Raw genomic sequence first — 18254 nt, forward strand, 5'->3', positions numbered from 1 at the left:
ATGTCCCACAGGTGTGCATAAACTGTCTTCTTTATGTTCTTTGATGGTGTGTCTGTGCAAATTCATCCCCGCTTGCAACTTCTGTCCTGTTTCACCAACATAAGATCCTTTGCTGCACCTTTTGCATTGGATGAGGTACACAACATTAGTTGAGGTACAGCTGTAAGATCCCATGATATTGAAGGTCCCATTTGTGTGTGTAATGCCGCGTACACACGAGCGGACTTTACGGCGGACTTTGCCCGGCGGACTTTTCGACGTACTTTCCGACGGACTTTGTGAATGAACGGACTTGCCTACACACAATCCACCAAAGTCTGTCGAATTCGTACGTGATGACGTACGACCGGACTAAAACAAGGAAGTTCATAGCCAGTAGCCAATAGCTGCCCTAGCGTGGCTTTTTGTCCGTCGAACTAGCATACAGACGGCGGACTTTTCGACCGGACTCGATTTCAACGGATAAATTTTAAACAAGTTTCAAATCTAAGTCCGTCCAACTTTTGAGAAAACAAAGTCCGCTGGAGCCCACACACATCGAATTGTCCGACGAAATCCAGTCCGCCGGGCAAAGTCCGCCGTAAAGTCCGCTCGTGTGTACGCGGCATTACACTTTTGGATAGATTTAGCTGGTTGCATAGTTTGCAGCGTTTTTTATTGCAGGGTTTGCTACCATTATTTGTGACTTCATAATCAGAGTGAAGTTTCCTGCTGATTAGTTTGTGTCTGAGGTTGGGTGGTTGTCTGAAAGCCAATAATGGGGGTTGTTGGAATATTCCTTTCAGAGTCTCATCCTCTGTTATAATGGGTTGTAAATCTTTGATTATCTTTTTGATCCCTTCAAGTGCTGGGTTGTATGTGGTGACTAGAGGTACTCGGTTATTTGTTTTTTTCTCTGTGTATTGGAGGAGATTTTCTCTTCGGGTTTTCAAGGCTGTGTTTATGCTGTTGTTGATGGTTTTGTCTTTGTAACCCTTCTTATGGAAGGAGTCTGCCAGTGTTCTGAGATGTTTATCTCTGTCTTCTGGGTCTGAACAAATTCGGTGGTATCTGATGGCCTGGCTGTGTATGATGGCCCGTTTGGTGTGTTGGGGGTGAAAACTGGAACTATGAAGTCCAATAGTCCTCTCCAAAGGCCTCACATTCTGCCCAACCACCAAATTGGATAAATTACAGGTATGGTCAGATATGGAGGAATTCTTTAGGAGACTAAGGCTCAAAGAATACTTTGACAGTAAGGAAAGGAATCCTAGGACAATAGGAGATTACAAAAGGAAAAAGAACAGCAACTTCACACCTCCACAAGGACGCAACCCCAAACTGGATACCTATATTGACAGCTTCAGGCTGCGAGTTACATCCCTGATATCCACCCAGCAAAAGAAAATATTATACAACCTTTCACCACTGGAGCGAAGAGCTGTACATGATCTGCGCAATAATCAGGCCATAACCATCAAACCAGCAGATAAAGGGGGAGCAGTCGTTGCGATGGATACAGACAAATATATACAAGAGGCAGAGAGCCAGAGGCAGTTGGCAAATACTACTTACTACAAAAAACTGGATTATAATCCGACCCAGGATTTTACTCAGCAATTAAAAGGTCTCATTGCGACAATACCAAGCCACCTACATTCAGAACTCATCAATGCGATTCCGGATAATCCAGAAATTGGAGACTTCTACATGCTGCCCAAGATCCACAAGCCAGGAAATCCAGGCAGACCCATTATAACAGGTATGAATACACTTACCGAACATATCTCAGGCCTTGTAGAAAACATGTTAAAACCCTCAGTCATGAACACTGCAAGTTTCCTGCAAGACACCACTGATTTTCTGAACAAGCTTAACAATATACAACAATTACCACCTAATACACTTCTAGTCACTATGGATGTAGAATCTCTGTACAGTAACATCCCTCACAAGGATGGGTTGTCGGCATGTCACAGACTCTTATCATCCTCACCAGACCACAAATACACTGCTGAGGATGTGACACGGCTCATTGAATTCATTCTTACACACAACTACTTCACTTTCAATAATGACATCTATCTCCAGTGTATGGGTACTGCTATGGGAAGCAAAATGGCACCCCAATATGCAAATTTATTTATGGCTGACCTGGAGGACAAATTTCTGAACAGCATACAACAAAAGCCATACAGATATTATCGCTATATTGATTATATATTCATGATATGAACTGAAGGTGAAGAAAATCTAAACCAATTCTTCTCATTGATCAACACTTTTCACCCATCTATCAACTAAAAATGGACTATTCGAACACACATGTCAACTTCCTGGACACTACAGTATACATCAGGGATGACAAGCTACACACGTCGATATACAGAAAACCGACTGACCGATGCAGCTAGGGCGTGGTCAACATCACCCAGTGACCACGCCCCCTAAAACGTCACAGTCCCAGCATGCCCAGGGACTGTGACATCAAAAGGGGGCGGGGTCTCCGCCTATATAAGTCACAACGCAGCCCTCGGAGAGCAGTCCAGCCGGAGAGAGCGTCGTGTCAACATCTGGAGAAGAGAAGAAGACAAGAAGTCCGGACCTCTGCTGGCAAGAGAGCTACCTGAAGACAGCAGAGGAGCCGGCCGAAGAACTGGAGAGAAGAGAGCGGAGAAGAACCAACCGGACGCCGGGAGAAGATGAAGCGGAGGGACCCCCGAAGCCGGAAGAAGACCCCCGAAGCCGGAGGAAGATCCCCCCCCGGAGCTGTTTAATAAAATATTTTAAAAACCTGTGTAGTGTGTTTTATTACTTACACTTTTTCCCTAGGTGAATGGGTAGGGGTACCATGTACCCCATACTCATTCACATAGGGTGGGGGGCCGGGATCTGGGGGCCCCCTTATTAAAGGGGGCTCCCAGATTCCGATAAGCCCCCGCCCGCAGACCCCGACAACCAACGGCCAGGGTTGTCGGGAAGAGGCCCTTGTCCTCATCAACATGGGGACAAGGTGCTTTGGGGTTGGGGGGGGCCCACAGGGCGGTCCCCCTCCCCCAAAGCACCCACCCCCCATGTTGAGGGCATGTGGCCTGGTACGGTTCAGGAGGGGGGGGGGGCGCTCGCTCGTCCCCACCCCCTTTCCTGACCGGCCAGGCTGCGTGCTCGGATCGGGGGTCTGGTATGGATTTTAGGGGGGACCCCACGCCGTTTTTTCGGCGTAGGGGGTTTCCTTTATAATCCATACCAGACCTAAGGGCCTGGTATGCCCCGCGACGGGGCTCGCAAGGTGTCAATCTCGCCGATAAAAGCGGCAAGATTGACATCCTTATCTAGTCCCGTCGCACCTGAGTCACGTTCAAAATGAACGGACTTGTCCGTGTGTGGGCAAGTCCGTTCATTCTGAAAGTCCGCCGGAACTCCGGCGAAAGTCTGTCGGAAAGACGGGCGGACTTAGCCCGCCGGAAAGTCCGGGCGTGTGTGGGCAAGTCCGTCCGTTTTAAAGTCCGGCGCACCTGGCAGACAAAGTCCGTCGGAAAGTGTGCCGGACCAAGTAGGATAGAAAGTCCGACCGTGTGTACGCGGCATTAGTTCTTAAAGGGAATAAAGGGAATTTCAGAACTATCCAGGAAAGGAAAACGTTTGAACTAAGAATGATACTTCTTTTTGACACGAAGAATAATGGCCTAAATTTAGATATTGGTTTCCTTACACATTATGCTAAAGTTTTACAACCGCTCTGTGACTAGCATCCCCCCCTGCATTCCCCCCTAGCTCTCCCTCTGTCTTATCTCACTAACTCTGCTGCTATCTTTATTACCATTGATTTGTATGTGTTTGGTTTTCTCTTTTTTTTTTTTTTTTCTTCTTCTTTAACATTCTGCTTAAAAATTTGTGAATCAGTACTGCTTGGACCTTGAAGAAGGGGACATACCCCGAAAGCTTGTCCTGAAAAATTGTATGTTAGTGCAAATAAAAAAAGTATCACGGACAGAACTCAATTTTCTCTGTCACAATTGCACTAATACGGCTGCAATCAAATCAAGTACCTCCATATGAAAAGGCTTCTTCACAGTAAGAGCTGTGAAAATGTGGAATAGACTCCCTCAAAAGCTGGTTCTGGTCAGCTCAGTAGATTGTTTTAAAGATCTGGATGTTTACTAAATGCACAAAATATAACTGGATATTAACTTTTATAAGTAATAACACCAGGAATTATTGATCCAGGGAATATCTGCTTGCCTTCTGGAAGGAATTTATTCCCCTGCTGGAGCAAACTAGACCATGCTTCATAGGGTTTTTTGCCTTCCTGTGGATCAACTGTGGGTATAGGATTGTGTATATGGAGGTTTTCTATTGTTTGAACTAGATGGACTTCAAGCTAAATAATGATGTCACTATGGAAGAAGCACTGTAAAAATGTTTTTGGCACCCTGTCACTGATTTCCCAACAGTTGGCGCCGGAGAAAAAAAAGCCCTTAGTCACACATCACAGTGAAAACAGCCTCAGCCCGGGCTCCAACCCTCCCAACCTGTTTCGCCTCACTAACAGGGCTTGGTCCTGACAAAGCCCCGCCGGCGGGGTGAAATGCGTCAGTGGGGGGGTGGCCCAGATGGATCCTGGGCTGAGACTGTTTTCACTTCCCATACAGAAGTTTTTGCAGTGATGTGCGTCTAAGGACTTTTTTTCTTTGTATTAGTATCCACGGAGCCGGCACGAGCTCCATCCTCACCTGCACTCCCAGCGGTGTATAAGAAGAGAACCCGCTGGAGCCTTGTGCAGCACCCGCAGTCCGGAGTTGGTTCAAAGTTGGCTCCGGAGTTATAGTACGGTTTAGTGGTTGCTGAATTTGATTAACCGGTTAGTGCATTTTTTTTCCCTGCCAGGTAAAAGATATTGTGGCTCAGCATACAAAGGAGTGGTCCGATTTGATTAGCACACACAGCGCTGAAGAACAGGAACTCCGGGACCTCCACCTGAGTCAGCAATGTGACCTCCTCAAAAAACTGCTCATTACCGTCCAAGAACAACAGACACAGCAACTGAAACTCTCACATGACCGGTGAGTGAAGGAAACATCACACCATAGCCAAATAGAGAGAAGAGTGACCATGCTGGAACTTTAGAAATAAGAGGAAGAAAAGAGAAGTCTAAATCAGAACTAGACATGTGCAGTTCATTTTCTTCCGAATTGAAATTCGGACAAATTTTTCGTTATTCGGAAAATCGGATGTATTCGAATTTTCCAAACTACAATAGTAACCAGTTTAAATGAATCCAAAATAACTAATCAAAATTTCGGACGAAATGCGAATAGTTTTCTAACCAAATTCGAATAGTTTTCGAATCGAATTCGAATTTCCGAAGAGAATAAAATAGAATAGAAAATAAAGGAATAGAATGGAAAAGAATATAAAATAATAGAATAGAAAATAAATGAATTGAACACAATAGAGTAAAAAAGAGCAAAGTAAAATAGAAAATAAAAGAACAGAATAAACTAGAATAGAAAATGAAGGAATAGAATAGAATAAAAAAATAGAATAGAATAAAGTAGAATTTCTTCTGAAATTCAAAGTTCAAATAGAATAAATTAGAATAGAACAGAAAATAAAAGAATATAGCCATTTCCCAAAATTTGAATAAAAGAAATTGGAATTTGAATAGAATAAAAATAATAGATTAGAATCGAATAGAAAATAAAAGAATAGAATTGACTATAATAGAAAAGAATATAATAGAAAAAAAAAACAGAATAGAAAATATAACGATCTTCCGAGGCTTGAATTCCGAATAGAATAAATTCAAATATAGTAGAAAACGAATAGAATAGAAAAGAAAAGAATAGAATAAACAATAGAAAATAATAGAATATAACAATATAATCATTTTCCGAAATTCGAATAGAATAAATTTGAATAGAATAGAAAATAATATAATAGAAAAGAATAGAATATAATAGAAAAGAATAGAATAGAAAAAAACAATAGAGTATAATGGAATAGAAAGAATATAACCATCTTCCAAAATCTGAATTTCGAATACCGGTAGAATGGAATTCGACAAATACAAATTTGAATAAACAAAACGAATTTCAAAAACAAATTAAAGTAATTAAACAAATTTAACTAAACTAACTTATGTATATAACGAATCAAAATATTTACTACTAAAAATCTCTTGACCTGTTTATAAATACAACTTCACTTCTTTGGAGCTCCTGCCCTAAAAAATCCCATTAGAGGGTTTTTTTTTCCTTGTATATTGTATAATTGGGGATGTGGGCATTCTCTCCTTTTCCCTATACCAGCAATTAGCAAACAAAAATTTGTTATTGTAAGTGACAGAGTACTGTATTTCTTTCTGTGTGCGCTTCCCCGTGCACACAGAAATAAATACTTTTCTAATAGAAGACAGTGTTTTTAAATACTTTTTTTGTCTATTCTTTGTTGTAATATAACATTTGAGCACTTCTGACAGCCTCCAGAGTATTTCTGTGTGCACTTGCTAATAGAAAACAGTAAAATATTTTTTTTTTTAAAATGTAAGAAAAAAAACTAAAACCTTAAAAAAAAAAAAAAGTACAACATTTTTTGCCCATTTGTTATTGTAGTAGAAAATTTGAGTAGGGTGTTTATTAAGGCTCATTTAGACCTCACCATTGTGGTGTGTTGTAAAAAAGAAATTTGTGTGTGTTAACATACACTTTACCACTCTACACTCATTAGTACTTTTTTTTTAAAGATATATTTATTGAATTTAGAGTTTACAAAAAGACAAAACATATTACAAGTGTACAAAAAAAATTGTACAAAAAAAAACAAAACAATAAAATCAGTACCAGAACATCTTATATTTCTCAGGTTGTTAATAACAATGGCGCCACCGCAGAAAGTGCAAGCATAGCAAATACAATATTAGTCAGTACAAAGTGCATAACAATGTTAACTATAGAGTTATTATGACTGTATAGAAGCCGGTCATTAGTACATTTTAGTACTATTTATTTGAATGGCACCTTAGCACATCAAGGCAACCTATCTTGGATGCGCAAACGTGGAATCTCACCACACCAGTGCACTCCCTAGCAAAAAATTATGCATGTCTAATTTTTTTCCATCTGTTTTGGCATATTGAAATTAAAATGAAAAGACTGCATTAAAGCTGAATTCTAGGAATTCAGCAATTTTGCAAAAAATGCAGGCACACTAGTGAAGTCCAATTAGTTGCATGTCACCTCCAGGACTTAACCCTATCACTTATATGTGACAGGTTTATTGCCCACTCTGAGTATACACTCTCTGGCTATGAGAAGAGTGAAGCAGACAGAGCAGCTATGCCCGCCCCTTTCCTCTGCTGCCCATTCACAGAAGCCTTTGTATTTTGTGATATTTTGTGAATGAGTTTACATCATGCAAAGGCTTCTGTGAATGGGCATATGGAGGGGCAGGCATAGCAGTTCCAGGGTCTCTGTTCTTGAAGGTACTGAGACCAGCATCGGAGCTCCAGAAGTTATCTTCCTGGAGCCCAATAAACCTGTCAGATGTGAATAATAGAGATACGTCTACAAGGTGGCAGGCACCTCCTTAGACTTAACTCATGGTATGTTGATACAAAGTAGCTGAATTCCTGGAATTCAGGTTTAACACATTAGTGTGTGACATATGTGTTAAGGGACACTGTAGCAAATAAAAGCCTGAAATGTCCTCATAAATAAGAAAAAAGTATGTAAACATATTTAGGTAGGTTAGTCTTATAATTAGAGTTATAATTAGATTAATTATAATAAGTCTTATACTAAGGGTTATAGCCAAGTTAACTTGCACATTCTGACACTGCTTAGATTTAGTCTGGGCATGGTGACTGCACTGTCACCATCACCACAGTGCAGTGTGTATCTGGTAGTGCCGCTCTAAATGACAGTAAACTGTAATGTCCCGCTGGTGTTCAGGAGTGGGGATACCGGTGTAACATAGGGCTTATCCAGTAGTGTCAAATAGTAACAATCTGGAATTGTTGCTCACCCTGCTGTGTCAATGTATGTGTATGAGCACTGCCCCACTAACACCCTGCTGACGCATTTCGCCCCACCCACCAGGGCTTAGTCATAGGAGACCTCTATGACTAAGCCCCGGTGGGCGGGATGAAACGCGTCATGGGGCGTGGTCAGTGGAGCGCTGGCTCAGGCCACCATACACATACATTGGCACGGATTGGGCTGGGTGAGTGGCGGTTCTTGTTTTTTTGCTATCACCAAGGTGCAGGATTTCGAGTGGTACCACCAGTGTAACGAAACGTCCCACACTCCGCTTGAGTGCTTTCGTCATATACCGCTTCCTCCCAGTCTGAATATAGATATCAGGTATTCCAACCGCTAACAACCAGAAAACAAGACAATACTCGTTGGGCTACTCAACATGGACTGTTTTATTTGAGATGACACACAAATATATACAGCAGGCTGACAATACAAACTGTAACCAGAAACCTAATTAACACGAGCTAATGTACTAATCATTTACCCAGACCTGGTGACTCAGAGATATGACCTTTCAGGGTAGACTTGCCGTCTCCTAGGTCACTGACTATACAATAAACATTATCATAAATATCAACACAGAACTCCTTCACACGATAGCAGGGTTAATTAGCACAAACAACAATGGGTGAAAGACTCTTAGAAGCCATACTAGACTTATTTACATTCTAGCAGACAACAGACAGACAGGTGGCTGGAGTTGATGACATCAGCATCTTCTAACAGTATGTGTCCCAACAGTATGAATCAGTCACTATTTTTAATATGGCATATACTGGGTTCCCAGAGTCTGTGTGTCTTGGGCGGACATGGACCTGAATCCAAAGTAACACCCCCTTAAGGATCCCCAGGCATACAGCTCACAAAGAGCACCGTTCCCCCAAAATCCAGGGCCGATAATCAGTAGGCAAGAGGCCAGCATTCAGTCCCCTCCAGAAGCCTCTGTCCCGGGTGAGTACATCACAACCAGCTTCATCTGTGTGCTTTCTCCTGCATTCCTTCCCAGCCACCATCAAATTTTCCTTTTTGTGAAGGAGATGTACCCTTCTTGCCCATGCTTGGTGGATCACACGTCTGTGGTTCCAGCAAAAGCCCATACTGTTGACCATGTGGTCCAACAACGGAGGGGCAGCCATGGCCATCTGGGGCCAAGAAATGGCGGATGGTTATCCGCCTCTGTGTCGCAGCATAGGACATAAACCCCCTCGGTCAGGAAATTATTTACTATTTAGAATTTCTATTCTTCGGTTATTACATTTGCTACTGTATGATTCATTTTATACTTGTATCTACTCACAGAGAAAGCAAGGAGATGAGGGCAAACCAGGCCAAAATTTCAATGGAGAACAGCAAAGCCATAAGCCAGGATAAATCCATCAAGAATAAGGCAGAGCGTGAAAGGTAAGTGCTTTTATTGAAATGCTTGAAATACGTCGTGGAAGATGTCAGATCCAGGCAGTCGGAGAAGATGCCTCAAGTAATACATTAGGATTTATCTCTACAGAAGGATCATTGTTTGCCCCATGCAGCCACATTCTCTGTACAATATTTACTTCAATTGTAAATCCATTATTTGTGACGTTCTCGAGGTGCACAGCAGATTCGAGCAACGTTTTCAGCAATCTGAACTATTGCAGCCAAAACCCACCTACAGTACCCATAAAGGAATGTGTGGAGTGTTCATTGTATGGTTGCTTTATTTATTAGGTTTAGGGCTGAAAAGGAAAACATTGGCAAGCTACACTCCCCAGCCACTTTATTCGGTACACCTTGCTATTACCGGGTTGGACCCCCTTTTGCCTTCATTCTTCATGGCATAGATTCAACAAGGTGTTGGAAACATTTCCTCTGAGATTTTGGTCCATATTGACATGATACCATCACACATTTGCTGCAGATTTGTTGGCTGCACATCCATGATGCCAATCTAATGTTCCACCACATCCCAAAGGTGCTCCATTGGATTGAGATCTGGTGAGTGTGGAGGCCATTGGAGTCCAGGGACCTTATTGTCCAGTGGTGAGATAATTGGAGCTTTGTGACATGGTGCATTATCCTGCTGGAAGGAGCCATCAGAAGATGGGGACACTGTAGTCATAAAGGGATGGACATGGTCAGCAACAATACTCAGGTAGGCCGTGGCATTTAAATGATGCTCAATTGGTACTAAGGGGCCCAAAGTGTGCCAAGAAAATATCCCCCCCACACCATTACACCACCACCACCAGCCTGAACCGGTGATACAAGGCAGGATGGATCCATGCTTTCATGTTGTTTACTCCAAATTCTGACCCCACCATCTGAATGTCGCAGCTAAAATTGAGACTCATCAGACCAGGCAACGTTTTTCCAATCTTCCATTGTCCAAATTTGGTGATCCTGTGCGAATTGTAGCCTCAGTTTCCTGTTCTTAGCTGACAGGAGTGGCATCCGGTGTGGCACCCGGTGTGGTCTTCATCTGCTGTCCGATTTTGGTGAGCCTGTGCGAATTGTAGCCTCAGTTTCCTGTTCTTAGCTGACAGGAGTGGCACCCGGTGTGGTCTTCATCTGCTGTAGCCCATTTGATGCCCATTTTGATGTAGCTTCAGGATTAGATGTGTTGTGATTTCAGAAATGGTATTCTGCATACCTTGGGTGTAACGAGTGGTTATTTGAATTACTGTTGCCTTTTTATCATCTCAAACCAGTCTGCCCATTCTCCTCTGACATCAACAAGACATTTTCCTCCACTCAACTGCCGCTCACTGGATATTTTCTCTTTTTCGGACCATTCTCTGCAAACCCGAGAGATGGTTGTGTGTGAAAATCCCCATAATACTCAGACCAGCCCATCTGGCACCAACAACCATGCCAATAGAGAAAAAGGAGTTCCCCTTAGGGTTTGGACTTTAACGGCACTCAGATAAATGTAACAACTTGATATAGTAAAAAAAGTATTCATATATTTTATTAGAAATACAAGGATTAAAACATATGTATACATGACAGCCATTACTGATGATGCAATAGTTACAAATGGATGGTATGTAGAGATAGTCCTTCAACCGACGCATTTCGGAGTCTTCTAGAGATACTCCTTCTTCAGGGCAAAAATAGGATATGATAACTCTACAGGAATAAGTACAAACAGTCAATGCCTATACTAATTATTAACAATGAAATTGCTATACATATATCTATTGCATTCAACACTTACAATTACAACAATCAGGTGCTTATAGCACACTCCATTGGATTAAAAACAGGAAGCACAATGTGGCCCCGGGAAACCGCCATCACCCTGAAGGACCCAGCATGGAGTATTAAATTGAAAAAGATGCTCAATGGTCGTCCAAGTGAAAATTAGGAGCCCAAACAGGGAGGGCTTCCTACGTGTGGGACAAAAAACAACCATACCACTTTCAAAGTCACTTAAATCCCCTTTCTTCCCCATTCTGATGCTCGGTTTGAACTTCAGTAAGTCGTCTTCACCACGTCTAGATGCCTAAATGCATTGAGTTGCTGCCATGTGATTGGATGATTAGCAATTTGTGTTACGAAGCAATTGAACAGGTGTACCTAATAATGTTCCGATGAATGTAGTTTTAAATAATTTGTTGGGAACACCGGAAGGAAAATGTGTTTTTTCCACTTCTATTACCTTATAGTTTCTAAACAAATCTCCCTGTAATCAGCTTGTACTTTTGTTAGACTTTGCTTCTCCAATCTGCCCTATTAACCTGCTGGCACCCCGTTTTTTATATGTATACAGTGCCTTAAAAAAGTATTCACAGCCCTTGATATTTTCCACATTTTTTATGTTAGAACCAAAAACGTAAATGTATTTTATTGGGGTTTTATGTGATAGACCAACACAAAGTGGCACATAATTGTGAAGTGGAAGGAAAATTATAAATTTTTTTCATTTTTTTTTTACAAATAAATATGTGAAAAGTGTGGGGGGGGGGGCATTTGTATTCAGCCCCCTTTTACTCTGATACCCCCAACTAAAATCTTAGTGGAACCAATTTCCTTCAGAAGTCACCTAATTAGTAAATAGAGTCCACCTGTGTGCAATTTAATCTCAGTATAAATACAGCTGTTCTGTGAAGCCCTCAGAGGTTTTTTGGAGAACCTTAGTGAACAAACCGCATCATGAAGGCCAAGGGACACACCAGACAGGTCAGGGATAAAGTTGTGGAGAAGTTAAAAGCAGGGTTAGGTTATAAAAAAAATATCCCAAGCTTTGAACATCTCACAGAGCTCTGTTCAATCCATCATCCTAAAATGGAAAGAGTATGGCACAACTGCAATCCTACCAAGACATGGCCGTCCACCTAAACTGACAGGCCGGGAAAAGAGAGCATTCATCAGAGAAGAGCCAAGAGGCCCATGGTAACTCTGGAGGAGCTGCAGAGATCCACAGCTCAGGTGGGAGAATCTGTCCACAGGACAACTATTAGTCGTGTTCTCCACAAATCTGACCTTTATGGAAGAGTGACGAGAAGAAAGACATTGTTGAAAGAAAGCAATAAGAAGTCCTGTTTGCAGTTTGTGAGAAGCCATGTGGGGGACACAGCAAACATGTGGAAGAAGGTGCTCTGGTCAGATGAGACCAAAATTAAACTTTTTAGCCTAAAAGCAAAACGCTATGTGTGGCAGAAAACTAACACTGCACATCACCCTGAACACACCATCCCCACCGTGAAACATGGTGGTGGAAGCATCATGTTGTGGGGATGTTTTTCTTCAGCAGGGACAGGGAAGCTGGTCAGAGTTGATGGGAAGATGGATGGAGCCAAATACAGGACAATCTTAGAAGAAAACCTGTAATGCCCTGTACACACGATTGGACTTTGATCGGACATTCCAACAAAATCCATGGATTTTTTCCAACCGATGTTGGCTCAAACTTGTCTTGCATACACACGGTCGGACAAAGTTGTTGGAAAATCTGATCTTTCTGAACGCGGTGATATAAAACACGTATGTCGGGACTATAAACGGGGCAGTAGCCAATAGCTTTCGTCTCTTAATTTATTCTGAGCATGCGTGGCACTTTGTGCATCGGATTTGTCTACACACGATCAGAATTTAACCGATCGGATTTTGTTGTCGGAAAAATTTATATCCTGCTCTCAAACTTTGTGTGTCGGAAATTCCGACGGAAAAATTCGGATGGAGCCCACACACGATCGGAATTTCCGACAACACAATCCGACTGCACTTTTTCCGTCGGAAAATCCGGCCGTGTGTACAGGACATTAGAGTCTGCAAAAGACTTGAGACTGGGGCGGAGGTTCACCTTCCAGCAGGACAACGACCCTAAACATACAGCCAGAGCTACAATGGAATGGTTTAGATCAAAGCATATTCATGTGTTAGAATGGCCCAGTCACAGTCCAGACCTAAATCCAATTGAGAATCTGTGGCAAGACTTGAAAATTGCTGTTCACAGACGCTCTCCATCCAATCTGACGGAGCTTGAGATATTTTGCAAAGAAGAATGGGCAAAAATGTCCCTCTCTAGATGTGCAAAGCTGGTAGAGACATCCCCAAAAAGACTTGCAGCTGTAATTGCAGAGAAAGGCGGTTCTACAAAGTATTGACTCAGGGGGGCTGAATACAAATGTACCCCCCACACTGTTCACATATTTATTTGTAAAAAATTTTGAAAAGCATTTATCATTTTCCTTCCACTTCACAATTATGTGCCACTTTGTGTTGGTCTATCACATAAAATCCCAATAAAATACATTTACGTTTTTGGTTGTAAAATGACAAAATGTGGAAAATTTCAAGGGGTATGAATACTTTTTTAAGGCATTGAAACTATCTTAAAGTGGTTGTAAACCCTTACATACTCCCAGTGAAGGGACTATCACAGAGATGAAACAAATCCTCTTACGTAAGTTGTACCTGTTTATCTGCAGTTTTCTCTCCTCTACATCCGTTCAAACTGCTGAGTTTATTAAGCTTGTCTGAGGGTTACAAAAAAGGGGGTGGAGATCTGAAGTTACTCTCTGCAGAGCTCAGTGAGGAGAGCTCTGAGAGCTGATTGGAGGGAAGGGACACACCCCCTTCACACAGCACACAGGAACAGAGCTGAGGCTGTCAATCAGCTGGAGGTCCCTCCCCTGTCACCTTTTTTTTCTTGGTGTCAGGAAAACTTTTCAGAAGTGATTTCTGCTGATAGCAGAGGAAGGAGGCAGCAGACAGAAATGACAATTAGTGCTCTGGAGTGAGACAAGTACACACTATAGAGGGCTATGCCTTGTTCATGTTTCATATCTGAGGTTTACAACCACTTTAAGGGCCAGATGTAGGGTAATGTGTAAAACTGGGTTTCTGCAATTTACAATGTAGAGTACTTACCAGTGTACAGTATATTACTAATAGTATTATGATAGGAATGAGTATATCCATACACAATCACAGCGGTAATGTTTATATTATTATGCTCTACCTTTCATCATATTCCTTTGATCCTCTGTAGGCGAGTGAGGGAACTGAATAGCAGCAACACAAAGAAATTCCTGGAAGAGAGGAAAAGAGTAAGTAGGAACGAGTCGCTGTCTTATTCTTCTGTAAATGTAATATTCGTGGCCGGCCATCTTGTGTACTTACCTTTCCACCTACACCAAATACCTCCAAGGTGTACGGGTAGGAGGTGTTCTCTGCCTATTGCTGATCATCTTTACAAATTCCTCCACCTACTGATCTCATAAGGGTTCCCGCTTGAGATGCTCCATAGATTTGGCCATTTGGTGGGGGCTAAAGTTTCCGAGAATTTATAGGGATGGGAAGATTCAGTTTAACCCATTCCTTCCCATGATCTATAGATAACGTTGACGTAGAAGGTCATGGCTTCAAATCACAGGATGTTACGATATGTATCTAACTATATGATATGGTTTGATCTATTGTTTGCTCGGGTGGCTCTATTGTCGGGGGGGGGGTATTTTGTTGCAGTGGGGTCACTTGTTGCTGGGAGGGACCTACCATTGAGCAAAGGGTCTATTGTTGCTGGCTGCTGGGGGGTCGATTGTTAAAGGCTGCTGTGATATCTAGTGTTGACTTTGGGGGTCTATTGTTGCAGGGGTGGATCTATTGTTGCTGGGACTTTTTTTGTTGCATGTGGTGGTTGCTGGGAGGGATCTACTGTTGATTGAGGGGTCAATTGTTGCTGGTTGCTAGGGATCTATTGATGTTAGCTGCTGTGAGATCTAGTATTGCTTGCAGGGGTCTATTTTTACTGGGGTTCTTTTTTTGTTGCATGGGGTGAGTTGTTGCTGGGAGGGACTTACCATCGAGGGAGGGGTCTATTGTTGCTGGCTGCTGGGAGGTCTAGTTTTGCCTGTGGGGGTATATTCTTGCTAGGGTGGATCTATTGTTGTTGGGACTTCTTTTGTTGCATGTGGTCAATTGTTGCTGGGAGGGATCTACTGTTGAGAGAGTGGTCTATTGTTGCTGGCTGCTGGGGGATCTATTAATGTTGGCTGTTGTGAGATCTAGTGTTGCTTTCAGGGAACTATTGGTGCTGGGTTGGATCTATTGTTACCGGGGTTCTTTTTTTTTGTTGCATGGGGTCAATTGTTGCTGGGAGGAATCTACTGTTAAGGAAGCTTTCTATTGTTGCTGGCTGCTGGGGGATCTAGTGTTGCTTGCAGGGGACTATTGTTGCTGGGGGCTCTGTTTTACTGCTGGCTGCTGGGAGATCTAGTGTTGCTGGTGGGAGTCTATTGTTGCCAGAGTTATTTTGTTGCAGGTGGTCAATTGTTGCTGGGAGGGGTCTACTGTTGAGGGAGGGGTCTATTGCTGCTGGCTGCTGGAGGGTCTATTGATGCTGGTTTCTGTGAGATCTAGTTTGCTTGGGGAGAGTCTATTTTTGCTGGGGGGGGTCATTTTTTCTGCATTTCTTGTTATTAACAAATCCCATAAAAATGATTTAGCAGCAAAAAAATGATACTTGGTTCTGTATTCTTTAAAAGGGGCGGTACTGGGAGATGAGTATAGGGTGGAACTAAGGGATGGTGCTCAGGGGTGGATAGGGGGTGGAACTAAGGGATGGTGCTCGGGGTGGATAGGGGGTGGAACTAAGGGATGGTGCTTGGGGGTGGAACTAAGGGATGGTGCTTGGGGGTGGAACTAAGGGATGGTGGTCAGGATGGAACTAAGGGATGGTGCTCGGGGTGCAACTAAGGGATGGTACTCGGGGTGGAACTAAGGGATGGTGCTTGGGGGTGGAACTAAGGGATGGTGCTCGGGGGGTGGAACTAAGGGATGGTGCTCGGGGGTGGAACTAAGGGATGGTGCTCGGGGGTGGAACTATAGGATGGTGCTTGGGGGTGGATAGGGGGGAAACTAAGGGATGGTGCTTGGGGGTGGATAGGGGGTGGAACTAAGGGATGGTCCTCGGGTGTGGAACTTAGGGATGGTCCTCGGGGGTGGAACTGAGGGATGGTGCTCAAGGGTGGAACTGAGGGATGGTGCTCGGGGGTGGAACTGAGGGATGGTGCTCGGGGGTGGAACTGAGGGATGGTGCTCGGGGGTGGAACTGAGGGATGGTGCTCGGGGGTGGAACTAAGGGATGGTGCTCGGGGGTGGAACTAAGGGATGGTGCTCGGGGGTGGAACTAAGGGATGGTGCTCAGGGGTGGATGGGAGTGAAACTAAGGGATGGTGCTCGGGGGTGGAACTAAGGGATGTGCTCGGGGGTGGATAGGGGGGTGGAACTAAGGGATGATGCTCGGGAATGGATAGGGGGTGTAACTAAAGGATGGTGCTCAGGGGTGGAATTAAGGGATGGTGCTTGGGGATGGATGGGGTGGAACTAAGGGATGGTGCTCGGGGATGGATAGGGGGTGGAACTAAGGGATGGTGCTCAGGGTTGGATAGGGCGTGAAACTAAGTGATGGTGCTTGGGTGTGGGACTAAGGGATGCTGCTTGGGGGTGGAACTTATAGATGGTGCTTGGGGGTGGAACTAAGGGATGGTGCTTGGGGGGTGGAACTAAGGGATAGTGCTCGGGGGTGGAACTAAGGGATGGTGCTCGGCGGTGAAACTAAGGGATGGTGCTCGGGGGTGAAACTAAGGGATGGTGCTCGGGGGTGAAACTAAGGGATGGTGCTCGGGGGTTGATAGGGGGTGGAACTAAGGGATGATGCTCGAGGGTGGATAGGGGTGGAACTAATGGATGGTGCTCGGGGGTGGATAGTGGGTGGAACTAAGGAATGGTGCTCAGGGGTGGAACTAACAGACGGTGCTCAGGGGTGGTAGGGGGTGAAACTAAGGGATGGTGCTCCCGGGTGGATAGGGAGTGTAACTAACAGATGGTGCTCAGGGGTGGAATTAAGGGATGGTGCTTGGGGATGGATAGAGGTGGAACTAAGGGATGGTGCTCGGGGATGGATAGGGGGTGGAACTAAGGGATGGTGCTCAGGGGTGTATAGGGCGTGAAACTAAGTGATGGTGCTTGGGGGTGGGACTAAGGGATGCTGCTTGGGGGTGGGACTAAGGGATGCTACTTGGGGGTGGAACTAATAGATGGTGCTCGGGGGTGGAACTAAGGGATGGTGCTCGGGGGTGGAACTAAGGGATGGTGCTCAGGGGTGGATGGGAGTGAAACTAAGGGATGGTGCTCGGGGGTGGAACTAAGGGATGTGCTCGGGGGTGGATAGGGGGGTGGAACTAAGGGATGATGCTCGGGAATGGATAGGGGGTGTAACTAAAGGATGGTGCTCAGGGGTGGAATTAAGGGATGGTGCTTGGGGATGGATGGGGTGGAACTAAGGGATGGTGCTCGGGGATGGATAGGGGGTGGAACTAAGGGATGGTGCTCAGGGTTGGATAGGGCGTGAAACTAAGTGATGGTGCTTGGGTGTGGGACTAAGGGATGCTGCTTGGGGGTGGAACTAAGGGATGTGCTCGGGGGTGGATAGGGGGGTGGAACTAAGGGATGATGCTCGGGAATGGATAGGGGGTGTAACTAAAGGATGGTGCTCAGGGGTGGAATTAAGGGATGGTGCTTGGGGATGGATGGGGTGGAACTAAGGGATGGTGCTCGGGGATGGATAGGGGGTGGAACTAAGGGATGGTGCTCAGGGTTGGATAGGGCGTGAAACTAAGTGATGGTGCTTGGGTGTGGGACTAAGGGATGCTGCTTGGGGGTGGAACTTATATATGGTGCTTGGGGGTGGAACTAAGGGATGGTGCTTGGGGGGTGGAACTAAGGGATAGTGCTCGGGGGTGGAACTAA

The 18254-nt window shown here is 44.2% G+C and overlaps 1 protein-coding gene across 6 annotated transcripts in view; it reads left to right on the forward strand.

Annotated features, from left to right (window-relative positions):
- Positions 1 to 18254, forward strand: part of PLCB4 (phospholipase C beta 4) — a 535803-nt gene that overhangs the window by 502522 nt on the left and 15027 nt on the right. For all 6 annotated transcript variants that reach the window (XM_073628632.1, XM_073628629.1, XM_073628631.1 and 3 more), the window contains 3 exons: positions 4867 to 5042; positions 9318 to 9419; positions 14494 to 14551. In XM_073628632.1, the coding sequence (XP_073484733.1) occupies positions 4867 to 5042; positions 9318 to 9419; positions 14494 to 14551 (336 nt within the window). The remainder of the gene's footprint in view (positions 1 to 4866; positions 5043 to 9317; positions 9420 to 14493; positions 14552 to 18254) is intronic.

The sequence above is a fragment of the Aquarana catesbeiana genome, linkage group LG04 (assembly GCF_042186555.1).
Source record: "Aquarana catesbeiana isolate 2022-GZ linkage group LG04, ASM4218655v1, whole genome shotgun sequence".
Lineage (NCBI taxonomy): Eukaryota > Metazoa > Chordata > Amphibia > Anura > Ranidae > Aquarana > Aquarana catesbeiana.